The 23,980-nt window shown below is 32.4% G+C and overlaps 2 protein-coding genes across 4 annotated transcripts; one reads left to right on the top strand and one right to left on the bottom strand.

Annotated features, from left to right (window-relative positions):
• The first annotated feature begins 1,323 nt into the window (after positions 1 to 1,323).
• Positions 1,324 to 7,544, top strand: LOC120255868 (glycosyltransferase BC10-like). Its single transcript, XM_039263646.1, has 11 exons — positions 1,324 to 1,681; positions 2,591 to 3,122; positions 3,488 to 3,586; positions 4,665 to 4,765; positions 4,851 to 4,922; positions 5,088 to 5,178; positions 6,114 to 6,194; positions 6,674 to 6,733; positions 6,832 to 6,954; positions 7,039 to 7,077; positions 7,203 to 7,544. The coding sequence occupies exons 2-11, from the start codon at positions 2,739 to 2,741 to the stop codon at positions 7,329 to 7,331; spliced, it is 1,179 nt and encodes a 392-aa protein (XP_039119580.1). The 5' UTR covers positions 1,324 to 1,681; positions 2,591 to 2,738; the 3' UTR covers positions 7,332 to 7,544.
• A 7,881-nt stretch (positions 7,545 to 15,425) lies between these two features.
• LOC120253017 (subtilisin-like protease SBT2.5) lies at positions 15,426 to 22,490 on the bottom strand. 3 transcript variants are annotated; one of them, XM_039261256.1, is made up of 11 exons: positions 22,270 to 22,490; positions 21,318 to 21,558; positions 20,978 to 21,122; positions 20,465 to 20,859; positions 19,665 to 19,760; positions 19,495 to 19,567; positions 18,807 to 19,092; positions 17,625 to 17,950; positions 16,950 to 17,217; positions 16,461 to 16,742; positions 15,426 to 16,030 (listed from the first exon to the last, which is right to left on the bottom strand). In XM_039261256.1, the coding sequence occupies exons 2-11, from the start codon at positions 21,494 to 21,496 to the stop codon at positions 15,624 to 15,626; spliced, it is 2,457 nt and encodes an 818-aa protein (XP_039117190.1). In that variant the 5' UTR covers positions 21,497 to 21,558; positions 22,270 to 22,490; the 3' UTR covers positions 15,426 to 15,623. The 3 variants fall into 3 exon arrangements, with proteins under 3 accessions (XP_039117190.1, XP_039117196.1, XP_039117202.1); XM_039261262.1 differs by lacking the exon at positions 22,270 to 22,490 and adding an exon at positions 21,831 to 21,849; XM_039261268.1 differs by lacking the exon at positions 22,270 to 22,490 and adding an exon at positions 21,785 to 21,807.
• Positions 22,491 to 23,980: the final 1,490 nt, after the last annotated feature.

Genomic DNA, 23,980 nt, shown 5'->3' with positions numbered 1-23,980 from the left:
TAACCAAACACGTGGCAGATCCTAATTGGATTATAAATAACTATAAAACTGCTAAACGGATCTATTTTAAGACATCCGTTAATTCAAGGAAGTTATGGTTAGCTGCCACGTCATCAAACTAAGGTTTCAAGAATCCTGTCCAAACATGTACAGCCAATCAAGATCCCGGCCTTTATGTTCACATACTTAACATCGTATGCGATCAACCATGCATGTATTATGTATAGTAATAATTAATTAAAGCGAGTTATTTTTAACATACACCCTTATTTAAGTTAGTAATTACACTAAGTTTACTATAGCCTGAAATTTCTTCTGTTTTTATTTTTGTAATTTTATATTTTATGCTTTTTTAAAAAATAAATCACGCTATTATTAATATAATAAACCTTAATTAATTTTTATAATTATTAAACTAATTTATTGATTATCTAATAATTTTTTATAAGATTAATTATGAAATTTAAATGAAGTTTGTTATTATTCGGGAGTTTGTATAAAATACTATAAATTGATGAGGGTATACTAGGTAACTATAAATAGAGCTAGTTTTGCATGTTTACTCTGTCAATACTCCGTCCGGTCCTATTAATTTTTTTATTTTTTCATATATTTATTTAGAAAATCTAAAAAATATTAAATATTTTTTTTTCCAAAATTATTCTTTATCTGTAATATATTCCTATACTTAGTTTTGCTTGTTTACTTTGTCAATATTTCCTCCCGTCCTATTAAATTTTTTCTATATATTTATTTAAAAATCTAAAAATTATTCTTTATCTATAATATATACCTATACTTTTCAATATTTTGTTTAAAAAGCAAAACACTATTTTAAGAAAAGAAATAAAAGATATAATTAAAGTAGAAAGAAAAATTAATGGAATCTTAACAGATTTTAAATATTTGTAATTTTGAAAAATTGATACAATTTTTTAAAAATTTAAAATTATCTAATAATTTTAACTAATAAAAATTTGTTAAAATATACGTAAGTATGATAAAAGCAAATAATATATTTGTTATGATTATTATTATTTCTTTAAAATAATAATAATAATATATGTATATTTCTACAATAATAAGTAAGAGAGATATAAGCAATTTTATTTTATTTATTTTATAAAGTGAATAAATCACGTTTATAAAAAACAGCTTAAAACAAAAAAACAAAACAACAGAGTTTGCAAAAAGGTTGCCAATAGGCGTCCCACGGAAGCAGGAATAAATTAAAACAACATCAATTTTATTTTAAATAATAATAATAATAATAATAATAATAATAATAATAATTAAAAAAATTAATTAAAAAAAATGAAGAAAACTCGCCGGCTGTGTGAGTTTTCTCGTTGGAACGAAACGGTAATTCCACGCCGTTTGGAGCCTTTGCCGAATTATAAGTTAACCATAAAACACGGGGATTACTTTTACTAAAAACCCCTTCGAATTTTCCATAATTATTCAAACAAATACCAACCCCTTTTAAATCCATGTCTCTCACTTGCTCTTCTTCTTCTTCTTCTTCTTCTTCTTCTTGTTCTCGTTCTTCTTCTCCTTTTTTTCCTCCAATTTCATCTGCTCTTCTTCGTCTTTAGCTGCAGATCTTCATCTCCGATCTCTTCGTTCTTTTGTTTTCTCTTCAGATCTTGGTCGCGGGCGGTTTTGGAACCCGGATTTTGAGGTATTTTTGGTATTTTTTTTTGGTTTTTTTAATTTGGTGTTGGTTTTGTTTGATTTGAGCTCCGGGATGGTTGGATTGGGAGGTTTTTTGATGGCATTGGTTGTTGTTTGCTTGGATTTCTGTTGGAATTAGTAATTTATTTGTTTTGCTCATGTTTGCGTGTGGATTTGATTTGATTTTTGTTGGACAATCGAGGTTGGATTTCGGTGTTTGGTGATTTGTTGTTGGATTTGGATGATGAGTAAGCCAATCCTGTAGTTTTTGGATGTTCTGGTGTCGATGTGGAGTGTTGCTGTGGATTTGGAGTTATTTTATTTGTTTGATTTTTCTTTATGTGGGTTTTGAGGATAGGGATGTCTCCCCTGGAAAAGAATGGTGATCTTTTTGAGAGGTTTCGATGCTTGTGCGTTGGTTGAATTAATTCGGTTTATGTGATTTGATTTCTTAAATGCTTCCCTTTTGGGACACGCTGGGAAGTTGCAGATTTGGTAGGTTGAGAGATTACCAAAAGGATTGACTTTCTAATTGAAAAACATCAAAGTCTCTGTGGGCTTTCGTTGTTGGTTTCGGATTGCTTGTAATTCTCTGAATGACGGCTTGACTCTTGGGCGGTCACAAATTTGACATGAAGAAACATTGATTTTTCTATGAATCATGGCATTTGTTTTCTTCTTCATTGTCTGGATGAACTGAAATATGTTGCCATCTTTGAATTACTTACAGTCATAGAAAGAAATTTCTAGAAAGGCTTGTTTTCTTAATGTTGCCATTTTTTTTTCCCTCTAAATATGCTAACAACAAGTAAAGCTTACTTATTTTTCCTCATCTTTATTTTGTCCTTTGTAGAAGATTGAATTTTGGAGCTTTAACTTATCATGAATATCCTTGTTGCTCTCTTTTTTCTTGCAGTTTTCTTCTGTACCAGTGGATAATGGGCTCAAAGTGAAATCAACAATCATTGGACTGTATTTCCTTGGCAATTGTTGAGTGTTTGAGGTATTGATTGAGAAAAGAATAATAATAGAATTTGAGGTGTGATGCTGATGAGGTTCCCTTGATGAAGAAACATCAAGGTTGGCTGCCAGTCATTGGGAACGGCCACATCATGCCGGGACCACGGCATAGATCCCAGTCAAAAAAGCCCATGTGGATCATTGTTTTGGTGTCTTTGGTTTGTTTGTCATTGATTGGGGCTTATGTCTACCCACCTCGGCGATTTTCAGCTTGCTACTTCTTATCTTCAAGCGTTTGCAGTCCTTTCATGGATTGGCTCCCTCCTGCGCCTGCCAGGATCTTCACTGATGAAGAGATTGCTGCACGTGTTGTCTTCCAAGACATTCTTTCTATGCCATCAGTTCAGTCCAAGAATGCAAAGATTGCTTTCATGTTCTTGACACCAGGTTCATTGCCATTTGAGAAACTGTGGGAGAAATTTTTTCTGGTATGATTCTCAATCTTTGATATCTTTACAATACAGTATGCATTGTGTACTGACATGTTTAATGCTTCATTCACATTGAATTCTTACGTGGTGATTTTAGCTCTTATTTATTAGTGTAGAACAAATTTGCTTGTAGGAGTTTATCTGTTATAGTCTAGGTAGCTTGCAATGCCTTGCCAGAAGTGGTTTAGTTGAAGTCTGCTTGCAGGTTTAATGTGAATTTATTTAGAGAGTAATCTGCCAGTATCTACCATCATTTCCATAAATTTTAAGGATTTGCATGTTGATTGATTGGAGATTGTGGTGTGAATTTAATGCTTGTAAGACAGATTCTCAAGTTTGACCTCTCTTTTGTCAATATGCAGGGACATGAAGATAGATATTCCATATATGTACATGCATCAAGGGAAAACCCAGTGCACGTCAGTCCTATATTCATGGGCCGGGACATTCGCAGTGCCAAGGTATGTAATTTAAGAACTTCCTATAACTTTCAGTTCCTATTCATGCTAATATATATATATATATATCGAAATAAATTTTGCTCCATCATTTCGTACAAAAAACTTGTAATGCTTATGAAAAAGAGTTCTGTATGATCTATATTGATGCATATTCTTGTCCATAGCCTGATTCGTTGTTTTCCATTAGACAAGTGAACACAACATTCTTTTGGATTTTGTCTTCAAGATTTTCACTTGACTAGCTAGAGGATGCTTAGCAGTTATCAAACATGTACAAGGATGATGACAAATAGTTTATTGGAAAGTAATGCTATGGGCTTTCCTTTCATAGGCAGTCAATGTCAGACTTTTGAGTGAAATGTGTATATGCAGCAACAACTAGTGTGGTGAAGAGCTTTCAATTTTTGAGGACTATATGAAAACTCATCCCAGTCTCATATTACATGATTTTATGGGAGAGGGCTATCTGAATCCATTTTTTTCTTGAAAGAAGCAATGTTATGTAGTATTTTGTCTTTCTGTTTTCAAGAAACGCTCATTACACTCTTAATAATATTCATGAATCATGCACAATTAGCTTTCTTGATCTTGTGGCAGCAACTTTCCTTTCAGAGTTTGCATTTGCTAATGGCCATATCGTATTTTCTCTTAACAATGCATAATTGTGAGGGCAATTCTATGCCCTTCTTTTAGTTTTGTTGTCTGGAAGGTTTTGATTCCAATATTGTTTCAAAGCAATGGAACTATACTGAACTAAAAGAATGAAAGGATGAGTCATAGAGTGAGGCGTAAGGAAATAAATTTGGTTAAAGATGTACTCTTATACGCATTTCGTCTTGAGTGTTTTCTAACTGATTTTTTTTAGTAAAATGAAAGCACAGCTAGCTTTGAGAACCATAAACTTAGTTATAGTGTAAGTTGCTATTGTCAGGCTATGTCAGCAGAATGCTATTTTGGCCATGGCTTTCACTATTTTGCTCATTTCCTGTTGTTGTCAACCAATTAGGTAGTTATTCATTTTCTCTTCAAGTGATCACTGTGAGGAATTTTTTTTCTTTTAATCATGAAATGCATACAGGTGGGCTGGGGAAAAATTTCCATGGTTGATGCAGAGAAGAGACTCTTGGCAAATGCACTTCAGGATACCAGTAATCAACATTTTGTGCTGCTTTCTGACAGGTGGGTCAGTGAAGTAGTTTCATGTTTCTGTTTGTTTTGCTATTCTCTATTTGTGTCTTAACAGCATGCCTTTGTTTCATTGCAGTTGTGTCCCTCTCCATAATTTTGATTATGTATATAGTTACCTGATTGAAACAAATCTCAGCTATGTTGACTGGTAAGCAAATTTAAATTTTCTTGGGAACTTGTTTTTGTTTATTAAAGTCTTCACTGCTGGCAAAAGATATTTTAAAAGTGAAACTCATTTTAGCTTTGGATCTTCTGTTGACGTTTTGAAAATCAGTGGTTCATTCCTATTTTGAATTTTGATGTTTGATCTCAGTTTTGAGGATCCTGGCCCACATGGATCAGGCAGGTATTCTGAGCATATGTTGCCAGAAATTGAAAAATCAGACTTTAGGAAGGGTGCACAGGTAAGCAAGATTTAAAAAATGTGTGCATATATAATTTTTATACTAGAGAAGCGTTTGATTCTAATATTATTTTGTAAATGCACCTAGTACTGCGTTCTCAGGTTATATTTTAGACAAATAAGTTTCTTTGGTCTTTAATGCCTTTCTGTGCAACCTGGACAAGTGGTCTTTATGAACTATATGGTCGGTTGTTAAAAGAAAAAAACAAAGTTGAAGTGCATTTGACTTGCTCTGTTTCAAACAGCTCTGGATGTTTTAATCCTCTTTATCCCAATAATAGTATTGGGAAGAAATTCATGACTACATGCACCAGTGGAGCTTGCATTCTTAAAATGAAAGATTTTACTTGGTTTTTACAATTAGCTCTTTACATTGCAATGAGGAATGTCAATGGGTCTGCCCAGTTGAGGCTGAAAGCTGGATTTAGTCCGAAGTTTGGATTGCAGCTGGGTTTAGGCTGACTGACCCAGAAAAATAGAGTGGCTGGAATTCTAATTCAAGAACTAAGTATTGGGCCTAGGTTTTCCTCAAGGGACAGCTTTATATTTACTTGAGCCATAGTATATCACATCGTGATTATTTCATTTTTAAGTTAATTTCTTGTTGAAAAATGTGCTCTGCTACATCAAATGATGGAACCTTTTAAAAGCAGTTAACAATACATATAAATATATATAATCTTCCCAAGGCCAGGGACATATTAAGAGAATGCTTTCTAGGGTTCCAGCTGAGTTTACTGTTTATTTGAACACCATAATATTATTTTTTGCGGTAATTGTGTTGCCTCAGTGATGTCTTGATCATGTCGTAATTTCATCATATCTACAATGCTATTTGCTTTATATGCAAGTATCACTAGGCCCATTACGATAGTTTCTTTTCACTATATTAGTTTAACCAATGTGATTTACAGAGATCTTGTTTCATGTTTTCAGTGGTTTTCAGTTAAGCGCCAACATGCTTTGTTGATACTGGCTGACAACCTGTATTACACAAAATTCAAGCATTACTGCAGAGTAAGTTCAGAGACTAATGATGACTCACATTTTCCATTGACTTTATGTTTACATCATTGTAAACTAAATTTAAATTCTGTACCAATGTTAGTTAACAAGCATGCAAATGCACTATATTTATCTGTAGTATTGAAGAATTATATGCTGGAAAATTAGTTGCCTGCTTCCTTGAAGGCTATTTGCACTTATGAAGTAGTTATTAGAAATTATCATACCATTAACTGAAATCTCTTTTACTTCCTTCTCATTGGTGTTTCAAGAGATTGTGTATCTGAAAAATATTATAGAAGATGAAGCACTTCACCAATCTATGCCTGCAGGATCATGATTTCTAAATTTTAAGGCTTGTGTATAATAATTTTCAGTTTTGAAACAATTTGATCGCAAAATCCATGCTACACATATGAGCTTAAAATATTGGGAAGTTCAGTTTAAGAACTGTTCACTGATTACAATTTCCTTTGTTTTGATTCCAACAGCCAGGAATGGAAGGGCGAAATTGCTACTCAGATGAGCATTATTTACCAACTCTTTTCCATGTCCGTGAATAAGATTCTTTATTCCTAAGTGTTTCATTAATGGATATTTGTTTGCTGTATGGTTTCACAATTTTATTAGTGAGTTTCTATCTTTTCAGATGGTTGATCCTGGCGGGATTGCAAATTGGTCAATAACACATGTGGATTGGTCTGAAGGGAAGTGGCATCCTAAAGCATACAGGGCTCAGGATATCAGTTATGAACTTCTGAAGAACATAACTGTATGCTATCTCCCTTATTTTCTCCATTCTTTTATAAAGGTTCATTTTTAAAATTTTTCATTCTGACACTTTCTTTGTCAACAGTATATATCTGAAAGCTACCACATAACAAGTGATGAAAGGGTAAACCCTTAACACATTGTTGTCCTTTTTTTAGAAGTGTAGGCATATAAATAATGCTTCTAAGATGGAAATTCAATTAACATGAATGCATTAGTCATAACCGGAACTCTCCTTTGCTTGTGCAGAAACAAGAACGGCGAGACCCGTGCCTGTGGAACGGAATGAAAAGACCATGTTATTTATTTGCTAGGAAATTCTACCCCGAAGCTCTTGATAGTTTGATGCATTTATTCTCGAACTTTACATTGATTTAAAACGACTAAGTTATTCTTTGGTCAATAGTACCAGTTGCTTCCTCTCATCTTCTGATTCTTATTTTTGTCGGAATCTAGTAAATTGCAAAGTTCACAAAGTTCACACATTTGTAGTCCTCTCTGATGCAAATATGTATGTCTTTATTGTTTTGGAAGGGGGAGGAGGAGATCAAGCAGTTTATCAAGATTTCCAAGTCTCAGAAGATGCTTCCATGTGATTTATGTATGATTCTTTTCTCTTTTTTTTTTTAATTTTAATTTTTTTTCTTTTTATAGTTCATTTGGAGGTTTCTGCTTTCCAAAAAGCAGTTTTTGTTAGTCTCTAATTTGACTGTAAAACAGCATCATGTTTTGTAGAAATACAAGGAAATCATGTGATTGCTTTCTGTAAGTAATGTTTAGACAGAATGAAATTAAAATTAAAAATAAAAATACAAAGACCAAAAACATTACATGATTATGAATGTGGTATTTTTTTTTTTTACTCGTTTTAATAAAAAAAAAGAAATAATAATAATAATAATAATAATAATAATAATAATAAAACATGGGTGAAGTTTTGTAGATGTATGTGAATGTTTGGTGGGAGGAATTGCAAGCCATTAATAGTGCTTGATATATACCTCATTTTCAGTTTGGTAGGCCAAAATAAATAAATAATAAAATAAATAAAATAACCTTATCATCACATCATAGCATACATTCATGCTGGCTGGGAAGCTTGACTTCCATAGATTTTAACCGGAAACATTATTTATAAAAATTTAAAAAAAAATTTCTTCTGTATGAGTCAGTGGCATGTGCAAGTACCATTCACTCCCACTCATAAAGTTCCTCGCATGCTTTTAGGGGTTGTTTGTTTGGCCGGATTTGAAAATATTTGGATTTGAGAAATCATTTGTTTGTTTCAATGGATTTCAATCTCCTTTGTATTTTCAAATCCAAAAGTCATGGGATTTTGGAATTCGGCCAAAATGACTGAATTTCAAAATCTCATTCAGTAAATCCCATCTAGTAATTAATATACTAATTATATTTATTACTTATAATATTAATTACACTATAATTATATTATATTTAATATTTTATAAAATATAATTATAGTGTAATTAATATTAGTAATATAATACAGAATTAATATATTATATTTTATTATAATAAATTAAGTATATATTAATTATATTAATTACTCATAATATTAATTATACCATAATTATATTTTATAAAATATTAAATAAAATATAATTATAGTGTAATTAATATTTGTAATATAGTATATGATTGATATATTATATTATATTATATTATTTATTTTGATAAATAATTAATATATTATATTTTATTATAATAAATTAAGTATATATTAATTATATTAATTACTCATAAAATTAATTACACTATAATTATATTTTTATAAAATATTAAATAAAATATGATTATAGTTTAATTAATATTAATAATATAATATATAATTAATATATTATATTATATTAATAATCTAAATTAAAAAAATCTCTAAAAACCAAATACTAAAAATTTTTGTGATTCAAAGATTACAAATACATCCAACCCAAACACCTGGATTTGACTCTCCTGAATTTTCAAATACAAGGATTTGTAAATACAAATCCACTGCATTTTCAACTACATCCAACCAAACGCCCCCTCACACACACACACACACACACACACATATATATATATATATGGGAAAAAAATAATCTAGGTAAGACCCTAGATTTAAAATCTATGGACATTTTAAATCTAAGCTGTTAATCATCATCCAACGGTTATTTGTTTATATAAATATTGTACAATTTTTCACTGTTCATGATTACTGTACAATACTGTAGCACATGGTATCTACTGTTCATAATGCTAATAGCCGTCGGATTACTATCCAATGGCTACTATGGACATCCTTAGATTTTAAATCTAAGGATGTCCCTAGACAATGGGCCCTCTCTCTCTATATATATATATGAGAAAGTGTAATCTGAGGACGCCCATAGAACGTCCCCAGATTATTAAAAGTAAGAGAAAGGGTTGAGAGGAGATAGAAACAAATTGGTATATGAACAGTGACCGACCATGTTACCTAGTTGGTATGGTATTCTCTGTATTTTGGTATTCTTAACTATAGAAATGAATTTGGACGGCTGAGATTGATTCAATTACTATACTCAAATTGATTGAACGGTTGAGATGAAAATACTGTACATCCTATTTTTCACTTTATAACTATTCATAAGTACAGTATTATTGTTTATGTAAAAGTACATAACCGTTGCATTAAAATTCAACGGTCTGCAGCAACGTCCACAGATTTGTGCATATATATATATATATATATACTAACTAAGACAAAAATAAACAATATTCACTGAGATCTCTTGTTACCATAATATTAAATCAATGGTTCTAATGTAAAAGAAGGCAATCAACTTGAACGCTCTCTTCTTCTTCTTCTTCTTAGTATTATTATTGTTATTATTATTAACGTGAGCACACGCATAAAGCTTGATATGTATAAAAGGTACTGATAATTAATGTGTATGGCCAGAAAGAAAATTAGTTAAGGAGAGAATGAAGAAAGGAGAAAGAAATGTTTCAGTACTGGTCCTCATTGTCATCATGGGAATCATCATCTTCTTCATCTTCACCTTCACTGGGGAGCAAATCCAGCCTAATATGAAGGGCCACGTGACTCCATCAGGACCGTCCCTTTGCCATCACAACTTCATTACTCCATCGGGACCGCGTCTTCTACATAAATAAAAAATCTATAGACGTCCATTATTAATCATTGGATTAAAATTTAACGGCCAATATTGATAAACAGTAGTTATTATAGCAATATTTACAGTAATTACAAATTCAACGGCTGATAATTGGATGTTCATAGATCTTTTACTTATGGACAACTATATAGAAGATGTGTTGTATATATATATATATATATATTTTGTATCTTGTTTGATGTGCAAGCAGTGATTAGAGTTTGACTTGTATTGGCTTTGTAATGAGCACCATGACCCTGTTTGTATATGTGTGTATATGTAATGGACTAGATATGTTGAATAATCCAATGTTAGTTTGGAAACTAGTCTTTGTATGTGTATGTAATTGATTTTTTTAAGGTAATTAATTAATATTGTCCAAATCCATCCAACTAGAAATTGAAGTTTTTTTTTAATTTAACTTGCATCCATGTAATTAAAACAATAAATAACCTGAGTTATATCTGATTCAAGTTAATTAAATTTGGCCATCCACAACTAATTTCACATCCCACCATTTTTTTTTTATAAAGAAAATAGTTGATTTCATTTTTATTATTATAGTGTTAGTACTAAAAGGAGGAATGTTTTCTCCGGCGAGCTAGTTGAGCAAGTGACCATCTGTCCATATTCTCCTCCAATCACCATTGATATTTTGGTACATGCATATCTCTTTTCTAAACTATATATATATATATATATATATATATATATGCACTTGTTCGCTTCCTTACCCCTACTTGTAATACTTATTATTAAAGTAACTTATTATCCCACATTTAGTTACTATGTGCATCTATGTGCTTCGTTTTTTAACAAATAGACCACAAGCCCCCTCTATTTAAGGATATTAAAAGAGCAGGCAAGCGTAGAGATATATCAGTTATAATGACTTAACAACTCCCTGGAGATTTACCATATGAGATTAATTAATACATAGGGTAATGAATACCTACCACATACATCCAAAATAATATATCAAAAACCATATCTCCACAATGATAAATCCTCTTATCATAAAATTCTACATAGATAAAAATATAGCTCCTCTTATAAAAGGTTTATCCTCAATTTATCAAATACTGAGAATACAGTATTTGATCTCAATAAACAATATGTGAATAATACACTATAGAATTTATGTCTACCCACTCATTGTCAAAGGGAGCACCGCTAGATTATAAAATGGTTCTATATGCACTTGCTTTTGGTTACATCCATCAATTACATGTAAATCCATCTCTTTCTTAGAATAATGCTCTCTTTACCCCAAAAAAGGCCAGCCCACTTTAACAGTTTAACCAACTCAGTTCTCCATGGTGTCCGGCGGGATTCAACAAAACTTAAAAAAAAAAAACTAAAGAGAAATGAGCTGGCTAAAGTGCCATTTTGCTATCTTTTCACATCAAGGCTTTATATTATATATATATATATATAATATAAAGGTGTTTAGTATGTCTAATGCTGGTGAGAAAGAAGGAAAGTTGTTTACGTGCACAATGATTTCGCGGTCAGACGCTTTATATAGTTCTTAGGTCTATTTTTCAGTGAGAAGCTTGTTCCTAATGTGCATGATAATTTCTCTGACTAATTGTTGCTCTTGATGTGCTGTTTGGTCTAGGAGGAGTTTCTCTCTCCTAACTGTTTTATTTTGTGGCTTGTCCTATCCTACTTTTAGTGGTTTTGTTGTGTTGTTTGTTCCTCTGTTATGCAAAAGAGAATTTTTTTTTTCAGTGATTCTCTTTGTTATCATCATAGAAATGGTACTAATTTTATGACTCATCTTCTTCTATGTATGACTATATATATATAATTTTTTTTTACAAAAATATATGACTATATATATATATATATAGCATTAGCTATCTAATGAGGTTGAAGGACGAGAAGGGAATTACATGACCCTGTTTGTATGTACCTTATTTATATGTATTTAATTGATTTAAGGTTAATATACTACCTTAAATACACATATTTTTTATTTTATAATTTAAAAAAAATTATTTAATACTGTACAAAATTTTTAATATGACAAGTAAAAAAAAAAACTATAATAAGTGACAAGTAAAGAACAACGGAGGGAGTAGTTTCAACAAAATGAACTATAAAAAATTGTTTGTGATCACCAACTGTTGTATTCCCAACCCTAGTACTAAAAAAATTGATTTAAGGTTTTCAGACCCGGACCGGCCATCGACCCGGAGAAAGATAGGGGTCAGGGATGGAGGGGTTCAACCGGGTTGAACCGGGGTCAATAATTTTTATTAAAAATAATATAATTTTTAGTTATATATAATTAAAAAATTAAATATTGAAGAATAAAAAATAAAATAAAAAATAAAAAATATGATTTTTAAAAATTTAAGTGAGTATTTTATATAAATAAATATTGAAGTACACCACATTAAAAATGTAAAATACACCCAATAACATAATAATAAACTAATATAAAATTAATTGAGAAGCATAAAAATATTCACAAAGAAATACACAACTAAAAAAATTCATTAAAAAATTAAAATAAAAATATTCTCTTGGTCTCTCCCTTCTTTAGTTTTATAATTTTACATTATAACCCCCAAACATTAATATATTATAAAAATAAAATAAGAATTAAAAAAAAAATTGGTGCAAACCCGGGTTGATGACCCGGCTGGGTCACCGGGTCACCGGTTCGATCGCCCTGGTTGCCGGTTCAACCCCGGTTTTATCAAAATCCGGTTTTATATATTGAACCGGACCGATTTTAAGGCCGGGTCCGGGTCAACCCAGTCCGTCTGGTCCGGTCCGGATCTGAAAACACTGGTACTAATATCTTTGGTGTTTAGGATTTCATCAAGAATTAAAAAGATAAAGACCCATCCTTTTTTTTACCATATAAATAAATAATACATTCATATCCTCTGACTCGATTAGGGCCGTCCTTTTACATCTACCAATTTAATTCTTTTATTCCAAACGAATAAAATGCAAAAATTATCTTTTTTATTTAATATAAAAAAAACAAAAAATATAATTCTAAAGTTTTCTCTATATCATGCTCTTGAATTAGCCGGCCATCACATTTAACTAAAACAACATCAAATAATACAAAACCTACATTTTCTAGCATGAAAAGTTAGTCAAATTCTTAAAAACTAGTTCACTATTTTACTGTTAAAGAAATAAATAAATACAAAAAACACATATTATTGCCACTTGCTTCTAGCTAAAACCAATTTAATTAAATATTAATCCATCTTTCTCTATATATATAAACCACACCCTTAATCAACTTCCCAACCCTTCTAATCCTCTTTCTTTATCTCTAAAACAATGGATTGTTGTAGCTTATCATGGCCAAGTTCTCAGTATTCACAAACAGAGTTCAATTATGTGAGAGTGGTGCACATTAACGGCTTAATAGAAGACTTTGAGACTCCGGTCACCGCCGGTGAGATCACTGGGAAGCCACCTAAGTACTTGCTCTGCTCTTCGGCTCAGCTTCTAATTTTGGGTTCAAGCCCGATTCGGTTCGAGGACCGGCTCGAACCGGGTCGGCTTTATTTTCTATTACCCCACTCTGTTATGCAATCAAATGCTTCACCTCTTGATATACTTTCACTTGTGACTCGGCTCACTGAGTTGGCTCGAAAACATGGCCCGGGTGTCACCAAGCATGGTTTGACTCGGCTTGAACCGGTTAAACCTGATCAGATGGTTAAAGACGATGATGGTGCTCGTCGATGGAGGCCGGAGTTGGAAACGATCGAAGAAAAGTCAATGAGATCAAGCCAATCGGTTCAATCAATATCAAGTGTTGTAAATAATTCAAGATATCAAGTGTTGTAAATAATTCAATTGATTTAATGTTAACTTCTCAGTCATTGACTCATTTATGTATCAATTATGTTGTTATCACATGTGAAACATATTTTTCTATAAATGTATTTAATAATTAGTACAATAAATCATAATTAACAACAATAAAAAAAATGTTTATTTAAAGATCTTGAAACTTACCAGTGTAATTATATATATAATTATTTTAATATGTTCAAGGCTCAACATTTAGAAATTATTGGCAATTTGAATTAGCATTTTCAGGGTATACATAATGATGTTGGAGAATATATAAAATAATATTTGAAAAAGTTATAGTACTCCCAAAAATGATGATTTTTTTTTTTTTTATAATTTAAAAAGTCATTTTCATAAATGAATTGAAAATATGAATATCACATATAAGACCTTACAGAAGAGCCCCACGTAGACTTGACCACGGTTCAGGAACCTCTAATTCCGATTCCTGAACTGCCGGTTTTGGTTCCAAAAAACTTTGAACAGGAACCGAACCGCTTAGGCAAGGTTCTTGGCGGTTCGGTTCCGGTTCTGGCGATTCGGTTCAACGGTTCCAGTTTGACGGTTCCAGTTTGACGGTTCAAACGGTTCAGGCTATTTTTTTAAAGTAAATGATCCAATATTTCAAATTAAAATAAATACAAAAATACAAGAATTAATTTAATATAATATTTTATTAAAAAAATGAAAGTATTAATAATTCAAAACAATATTTTCTAATAAGAGTAAAATATGAGAAATAAAAAAAAAATAAAAGGCTTAAACTCAATTATATCAAGTTGCCTATATATCCTCTCAAGAAATCAAAACCCACGTAATTTTTTTATTTGATATTATAAGTCATAATATTATTTTATATAATATAATAATATATATGTAATTAATTAATTTGATATTTTAAATCTTTATTCGACTGGAACTAACGTTTGAAACGGGGGTTGAACCGACGGTTCCACGGTTTTAAAATTTCGAAACCAAACCTTATATGAAAGTTCTGATTCCGATTTTAGGACAGTTATGATTTTTCCAGTTCCGGTTTTTAACGATTCAGTTCCAGTTCGGTTCCACAGTTTCGGTTCAAAATGGTCACGTCTAGCCCACGATATCATAAATCATAAGTTAAATCAGTTGATTTATGTATAAATTTTATTTTAAAAAATCACCAAAATGTCTTGACTGCTCTTTGGAATTATATCCCTGTTTACTACCACAAATGAATGGAATGATATATAGATCTCATCAAATCAAAAATACAATAAGAAAAATCCAGAAGAAAAACATTAATTAAAACATGCTGAATCTTTTTTTATAATTATTTTTTTAAACATTATTAAACTTTTGTAACCAGTGTTTAGATTGAGGGAAAACAGAAATACATAAAAGAAAAAATTCATGATATGTTATCCTTCATTTGTTTTTCTTCTTGTATTCTTTTCACCACTATTTCCCACAATCCAGGTAATAATAAACTCAAACAATTAAACAATTACCAAGTAAAACAGAGAAAGATTAATATATAGAAATTTGGTACTGATAACATCAAAATCATGACTTAAATACTTTTCATATCTGCAAAATGCCAAAATGCTTATAATAAACTGCATGTTATCTTATTAATTTTTATCTATCATGCATGCTGCTAATATAAACAATAGTCTTACTGTGTTGTTACCTAGTTGTTGTAACCCATGGCCACCACAGGGATCCTCACTTTATGTCCTCTGTTCCCTTTCATCAGAATCTCGCCAAAACTGTAACTACCGGTCACTGACCTGACTGTGAGACTAACCGATATCTCACGGGATGCGCCAGAGGTCACTGTCATTGCCGGAGGGCTGGCTTCTAATGCAATTTCTGGTGACATTCTTGTTGTGATAATATAAGTCTCCGTATCGGCTACATTTGTGACTATTCTTTTTGTTGTTTGAGTTCCTTTGAGGTGTGAGACAGTGATGGAAGGGATGTTGAGATCGGAGGGACGGCCGTGTGTCGTGTTGCAAGATGAACTTGTGATGTTATGAATTTCATTTGGATCGACATCTGGAACTGAGCACAAGAATCTGATATAATCTTCATAAGCTGCACCAGCAATTTAAGCATGGATGTTTCAAATAATTGTCAGTAAAAAATACTACTCAAGGTCAACAGATAATTATCTTCGTGGGGTTGTTCACGGAAAACTAATTGATATCAAATTAAGCTAAAAACAATCAGATAAACAAACAATGCAAAAAAACAAATGATATAAATTTTATGCTGATTTCTGGAAGCTTAAGCCTGATATTTTTTTTCATGTAAAGCATCAGGAATATTACGATGTTATTTTATGTATCAGTATTATATATAAGACTAGTCTTTATATCTGAATGTTATTTCATATAATTGTATATTTAGAGCATTTGCCCCCTCGGTTCATATTATCTAATTCTCAAATGCCACTAGAGCTGCTGTTTTCTCTTTTTAAATCAGATATTTTTCATGCAGAGATATGGAGAAGTTTCCAACTTACAGGCATCAAATATGAGACCGGGATCTAGAGCAGCCTTTGGATCAACAGCGCCACTTCCATAGTCAAATGGTGTTGCAGGCACTAGAGTTAATGTTTCCGAACCAGAATATTGCTGTGCTTGAAGAGGTCGGCCTGCTTTATCTAATGTTGTACTAGTTGTCATTAAGGCAGATTTGATGGCAGACGGACTCCATCGTGGGTGCTTCTGCTTTATTAGCGCTGCGATCCCAGCAATGTGTGGTGCAGCCATACTGGTCCCCGAAACCATGGCAAATCCTTCTCCTGCTCAGGTCATTATAAACCTTATCAAGATCAAAAACAATATACTTATCTAAGAACAACATAAGCAATGCGGAGACATTAGAAAACTGGCATAATTGATCGAAAGATGAAGATCATTATATAACAATTTACTAATTTTCTGATTGCATTGTTCATGATCAACAGGGGGGAAAAGATGGCTAGGATATGGACAGAAAAAATTTTTACCAAGATAATTTGCTTCATCAGTTCCGTTTGGAGTCCATGCAGCCCATATAAGAGAACCGGGAGCTAGAATATCTGGCTTAAGAACATCAGCATCTTGAAAACTAAAATCCTTGACATCTGGCCCTCGTGAAGAGAACAAAGCTACCTGGGGGGCTGATTTGTGAAGAATTGGAGCCAAACCATCGGCTATGCTAGCTACTGCTTTGAAACTCGTTGCCCGCCCAGCCCAATCCCTTTTTGTTGCACTACTATAGTAGTCTATAAGCTCCTGTGTTAATACATATTGAAGAAAAAAATTGATAGCTGCCAAACTTTTCAAAGCAAGGTCGCAGTGAAAATGAAATTTTTAACATTATAATACCATCTCAAAATAGTAAGGAGACATCATAATGACAATATACCGGGCGATATGCAGGTACCATCAGCTGTAGTTCCAGTTACTAATAACAATAACACGGCTAAAACCTTTTCTTACATTTACTTTCATTTTTGAAAAAATTTCAGCAACTTCTCATTAGAAAGAATTTTGACACTTCTTTTGTGTTAAAAGTGCAAAATGGTTGTGTTGTAGAAAAGTGTGAATAGACAAAGTATTCAGTTGCGCTTTGTCTAACTATTTTCCATTGAATATTCAAATGAAATAACTAATCAACAAAAGAACTTGATATTGATTACCTTTGACTTACTGGCATCAGTGATGAGAATACCAGGAGTATTTAGTGGCGCAGGGTCAAATTTGGTTCCTGGATAGGTATTCTCCACAGCAACAACGAAACCAGCAGCTCCAAGACTTCTGGCTGTCTCAGAGGCTCTCTTGATAGAAGCAGTACCGGAAACAAAATTGAAGGAGTAACCACACAGAAGAATCTTTCCCTCTACCATCTTCTTGTTTAATAATTCTGGTCTCTGACAATCAAGAGGGCTGTATTTCATAACAGAAGAATCCAGAAGCACATCACTAGCAGCAACCAAGTTGAATGACCTATTTGAAGGTGTTGAAGCTGCATTTGGATAATGAAAAAGAACAATTGAATTGAAATCCACAATTTTTGTCAATTGTCTGCTCTGCAGAAGAAAACAATCCTCTACAATATGTTATTAAGTAGTCATGCAGGTAAAGCAGGATGCTAAATTCTCATGGAATTCTGTTAGAAGCAAAAGGCAGCACTTTCATGCACTCAATAAATAACTTGATAAAATTAAAACAACAAAGTAAGCATGGTTTAGCATATTTACCAAAAGAATATCAATAGCTGCATAACATTTTAATTCCTTACCCAAATGTTCATGCTAAATTAAACAATCTCAGATATTCTGGTGGAATACAATGCTCAAGAGTCAACTGAACCCTGCTGCGTAGGATAGAAAACTAAGGCAACAATTCCAAATATTCTTAAAATACTAGGAACAGAAACTCACAAAATCAACATGAAACATCTGCAATTGCAATACAAAACCTAAAACACCTCAAAGTAAATGCAATATGATGTAGATCACTTGTGCACAGAATGGCAGCTACAACAAGTACAGGCCCATCAGTTTTTAATAGTATGGAAGAAATGGATTAACAATGGTACATCAGACTACATTTCCAAGCTCCAGCCTGAAGTAAAAGACACAAAAATCACAATTTGTCATCACTCTACATACAAGAATATTATCACTTATCAATGACCTTGCATTTTAAACTAGTTGGGTTGAGTATTTTTGACATTCAAAGTAATGGAGTTGACTACAAGAGTTTGCCACCAAAAATGAGTATAAAGTGATTAAAAGGAAAAATTGAACAAGCAATATCCCCTCAAATAAATTCCAATTATCAAAGAATTTCTAAAATAAAAGCGTATGTAAACCTACGTGACAATCCAAGTCCTGGAAGGATCTTCCCATTTCCTAAAGTTATATGGTTCCTGTATCTACGGTCATCAACTGCAGCAGCAACAGATGCAATCCATGGGCTGAAGGACACCAAGGTTTTTGGAAATGGACCTCCATTTCCAGCTGCCTGAGCAACAAAGACTCCTGCTTTTACAGCTGAAAGAAGAGCAGCATCAAAAGGGTTCAAAAAAGTAGTTTTCGTGTTTGTTGATGGACTGTTTGGTCCTACTGAAAGATTGAGAATATCAACACCATCCCGGACTGCCTGTTCCAACAAATTTTCATAAAATTAGATTTGCCAATTTAAAAAAAAAAAAACAACAACAACAACCTCAATGATAAACAAACCGATCACAACAGTAGGAACAAAAGCCACAAATTTTTATTTATTTATGTATTTATTTTTTAGAATGAAAAAAGCGTAATAAAGATAGTGCTCAGTGTTATTAGCTATATGTTATGGAGAATCAGTGCACCAGATCAAAGAGAGCCGGCCTCTATAAACTAACGCCCAATGCTATTAAAGATGAATCATGCATTTATCAATAAAGGATTGCTGCCATGGTACACATTTCAATTCTTTGAAGAACATAAAATATATTACAATTTTGCTCCTGTGAAGAAAATGAACGCCTGATCGAATTTTATCAAGTTAATCTTTGATTACCTGTTCAATAGCTGCCACCACATCTGACACAAATCCCCCAAAGAGTCTGTAAAGAACCTTATATACAGCAATCCTGAAGCAAAGATAACCAGAAACATGAGAAGAATTGAATAATAATATAATATGGATTGTCATGCTGCTCATTAGTATTACTAAAATTATTGTCGAACCTGGCACGAGGAGCCATACCACTTGCTTTACCAAATTCATGCCCATGCAATTTTACCGGGATTCCATTGTTCCCAGCAGCAATCGCTGCTGTATGACTGGGAAAAATGCAAGAAGATAGACCAAAGGAAACCAAAGGAATTAAAGCAAGTTAATTAATAACAATAAAATACTAATACAAATCAACAGGAAAATAAGAGTATATTGATTACATATATTTGAACAAGGCAAGTTAATTTTGACCGACTTTGTCACAAATTTGTTACCAATTGTAAAGGGCACCATTTGCCTAACAATGGAACTCTCTAGAAACTCTGCTTCCCAAAAATGTACACCAAGATATGATTTAGCAGCATGTTGTTCAACCCTGTAACAGGAATGAATCATAACAAACTGACTGCCAAACTGAAAGGCCATGCACAGGAGTGCTGATCAGCAAAGAAATGTTTTTTAACATTTACCACATTAGACACCACGCGAAAGAGGACACTGAATATGGAAACAAAAAGTAAAGAAGGATATACACGAACATCACTGCAACTAAGAAATTTGATGATTGCATGGTACTTTAATGATAAGTAATAATGGAGGGGAAGAGTGTATAGATGAAAGAGAATGAAAATATAATTTGATGATGCAAGGCAGAATGGACATAATTGACCTTCAACAAACAAGATATAACTAATGAATGTGAAACAAACAAGATTTGAGAGATTAACATAGCAGCAAGAAGGCAATAATTAGTAAATGAGATAGAAAATATATATTTTCATTAAGGGCACAGAGATTCAATTGCACTTACGTTCCATGCCCATCGCCATCCAATGGAGATGCAAACTCAACAGCAGGATTGAATGCACCAGCAGCAATTGCAGCTTTTGCAAAATGCTGGGCTCCAATAATTTTTCCATTACAGAAGTCCCTATTGGTGTTCACATCTAACTCGCACTTCCCTCTGTAACGAGGAAGAGGTCCATATGGTTCAGTGTGGTGTGTGGAAAAGCTCGGGTGCTTTGGATAAATTCCTGAATCCACAAACCCAATCACAATGTCCTCTCCTGCCCTGTCAAATCCACCTCCTGTTGGCCAAACTTCTGTGGGTAAGCCCAAAAATTTTGGAGTATGAGTAGTCAATTTCTTGACTTTCATATCTTTCTCCACATATTTAACCCCCGGAGCTCTGCTAAGGGCTTCTGCCTAAAATCAAATTAAAAAAAAAATGACGGTAAATTCTGTGAGTGGAACAAAGACCACAATCAAGGACTGTATAAAACTTAACTGCATATTGTTTATAAGATATTAAGTAAAGCTTTACCTGTTCAGCAGACATGTGAACTGCAAACCCATTGATAAGATGCCGATAACTATACAGCTTCTTGTAGGTTCCAACTTCAAAAAGCGAGTCAAGTAGTTCATCATGTCGTTTCTCTAGGTGAAGGGAATATGATGTGACAGACTCACTGCCAAGAAACGAAAATTGCAGAAGGTGAATATAATATAAGATTCAAATACTAATATCAGGAGTGCAGAAGAAAGTAAAATTTGTGCTTCCATGCAAATTGTGTTGGGTCCTTGGTAGGAACATCAGCTTAAAACCAAATTAACCATGATCTGCCACAGAAAACATAGAAATTTAACAATGTAAGCCAAATCACCTCGTGATGTCCAATTCCTCTGCTAGATCAGCAGCTGTTGCAGCAAAACCCTCAACACCGCCACTGTAACTCACTACAGGATCTCCTTCAATGGTCACAAGGTAGATATCCCCATGCCCCAAAACAAGAATTGGCAATGCAAAGAGCACGCATACAAGTTCCTTCAGTTTCAGCTTCATGTCTAAGCAGCTTACATTCAAATCAAGGAATATCAATCAGCACGGCCTTTTGAAAACACTAACTGCAAGCAGAAACACAGCCATGCAACAAAACATTAGAATACATACAATTTAACACCCTGCTGAAAGCATATAGAAAGGCTTTTTTTTTTTCAAATATAACGAATTTAAAGAAAGATCAATTGAATATTTGGTCATTAGGTGACAAAACAGAAAATGCAGCAAAAAAAAAAACATAAAAAATGACTGAATATCACAACAGCAGGTTGCTAAAGTGCAGTTACGAACAAAGGCATAAGCAAAGGCATATCAAAGAAAAATATACAGAAACCACATTATTAGTGTTTGTCTTAACACAAGCTTGCAACAAGGAAAACCAACTGATTCACCACCAAATGTATGAAGTTTTCCTTCTCTTTTCACCAAAGAGTGACTTCAAATAAGTCTATAACATTGCGCATCAGATCCGGCACAGAGACCAAAACAGTTAAAAAAAAAGAATCCAAAAGTTCTCAAAACACGATTTTTTGTTCACAAAATCACGGTCTAGCAAGTCTAGCACACTAGATTCTCCGCTTGTGAATGCAAACACACAGATCGGAAGGCATTGCGTGAATAACAAGAGACTAGAACTCTCACTCCCCTCTCTAAACTCCCTCACCAAAAGCACCACCCAGATCCCCCAATACGCTTCCAAAAGCTACAACTCCACTATTCCACCAAACAACACCGATCATCCTCCAATGATCACAAGCAAAAAAAGAGAATCTCACCGAATCTAGAGTTTCCAGACACGCGGAATCGAAGCAAGGAATCCAAGATGGCATCAAGGACCTCAAGCCATCAAGGCAAAAGCTGGAATCAAAGCAAAAGGAACTGAGAAACAGAGAGAATCTAGGGTTAGGGTTTGGAAAAGGGGAGAAGTGCTCGCATTTACTCCATTGAAGAGCATTTGAGGAGCTTATAATTACAGAAATGCCACTGAAGCGAAAAGAGAGCGAACAACGTCTCCGAGGAGGAGACAAACTAATTTTATATTGCTTTTTTTTACTATTTAACCCATTATATTCTTAAAATTACGAATTAGTCCTTTAACATGTTTTTAATAATAAGAGAAAAATAACTATAACTCCCTCCATAATTTGAATTTCTGCATATGATCCCCACTCTTTGTTGTTTTGAAATATATAAAAAGTCCTTTTGCTTTGAACTCACTTTTTCAAAGTTTTCAATTTAAAATGATTCTTGAATTGTATGCTTTGCCAGTGGGTCCTAATGGAAATATTTCTTTCAATTCCAATAAATATTTCATCATATATATAGATTTATATAATTTTTTCAAAGGACATCATTAAAAACCTTTTTTTTTTATAAAAATTGATCAATCATGGATTCAGAAAAATTAAATAAATAAATTGATGGCTACAAAATAGTAATTAAAAAAATACAGCAACCAACAACATGTTGATATAAAAGTATGTTGTATAATCTAGTAATGTTAAAAACAAGTCATGACAACATTAGATACGATACTGGACAGACGCTTACAAAAAAAATTAATAGTGATGGTTGTCCATCCTAAATGAGCAGTTGTTGAGAACACGAGTAAAGGTTAAATATTTTGATAGAGTCTAATACTAAGGGATAATTCACTTATGTCAATGGTGAGATCGGGAAAAAAAAATTGAGGTTTATATTTGATTGTAGATATAAAACACTTTAATTTGACTCTTTTCACTTTAAGAGTTTTAGATTAAAAAATTTATATCATCAATTTTAATTGCAATTGTAAAAAAACTAGAATGAACAATAATGGAAAGATTATTCATTTAAAACTTCAAATCAAGTTAAATTTAGTTCGTCTATTAATTCTTATTTTAAAAAAAAATGTTTTCCAAATGATTTGAGGGTCATGAGTATGACATGGATTTTGACCAAGAATGAGTGAAGACAAAATAAAATTTGGATGATGTTACAAGGACATGCAAAGGTCACAATAAATTTATTATTAAAACTTTATGATGTTTGTTGATGTTATACTTAATTGACTAATTATTTAAGCCATCAATTGTCATTTTCAATTGTATATATGCATCTCTTCATTGTCATTGATAATATTTATTAGTTAACCACATAATAATTAATTAACAAGCATAAATTTATTATTATGAAAAGTACACACATAAGTAATGTTAAGTTGATGCAAGAGATTTATCAATCAATGCGAAGAACATAATTCCAAAACATATGATAAATTATTGGTCATCTTAAAAATAATAATAATAATAATAATAATAATAATAATAATAATAATAATAATAATAATAATAATAATGGTCGGTGATTAGTGGCTTTACATGGAAAGATAAGTGCATTTTATGGATGTTTAACAGATGAGTGAGTGCAACGATATAATAACTAATAAGCATTTAATGATGGCATGAAGATATATATATATATATATAATTATAGTGATTAAGTACA

Source organism: Dioscorea cayenensis, chromosome 3, assembly GCF_009730915.1.
Source record: "Dioscorea cayenensis subsp. rotundata cultivar TDr96_F1 chromosome 3, TDr96_F1_v2_PseudoChromosome.rev07_lg8_w22 25.fasta, whole genome shotgun sequence".
Classification (NCBI taxonomy): Eukaryota; Viridiplantae; Streptophyta; class Magnoliopsida; order Dioscoreales; family Dioscoreaceae; genus Dioscorea; species Dioscorea cayenensis.
The sequence above is the reverse complement of the archived record's forward strand: the minus strand, read 5'-3'. Positions and strand labels throughout refer to the sequence as shown.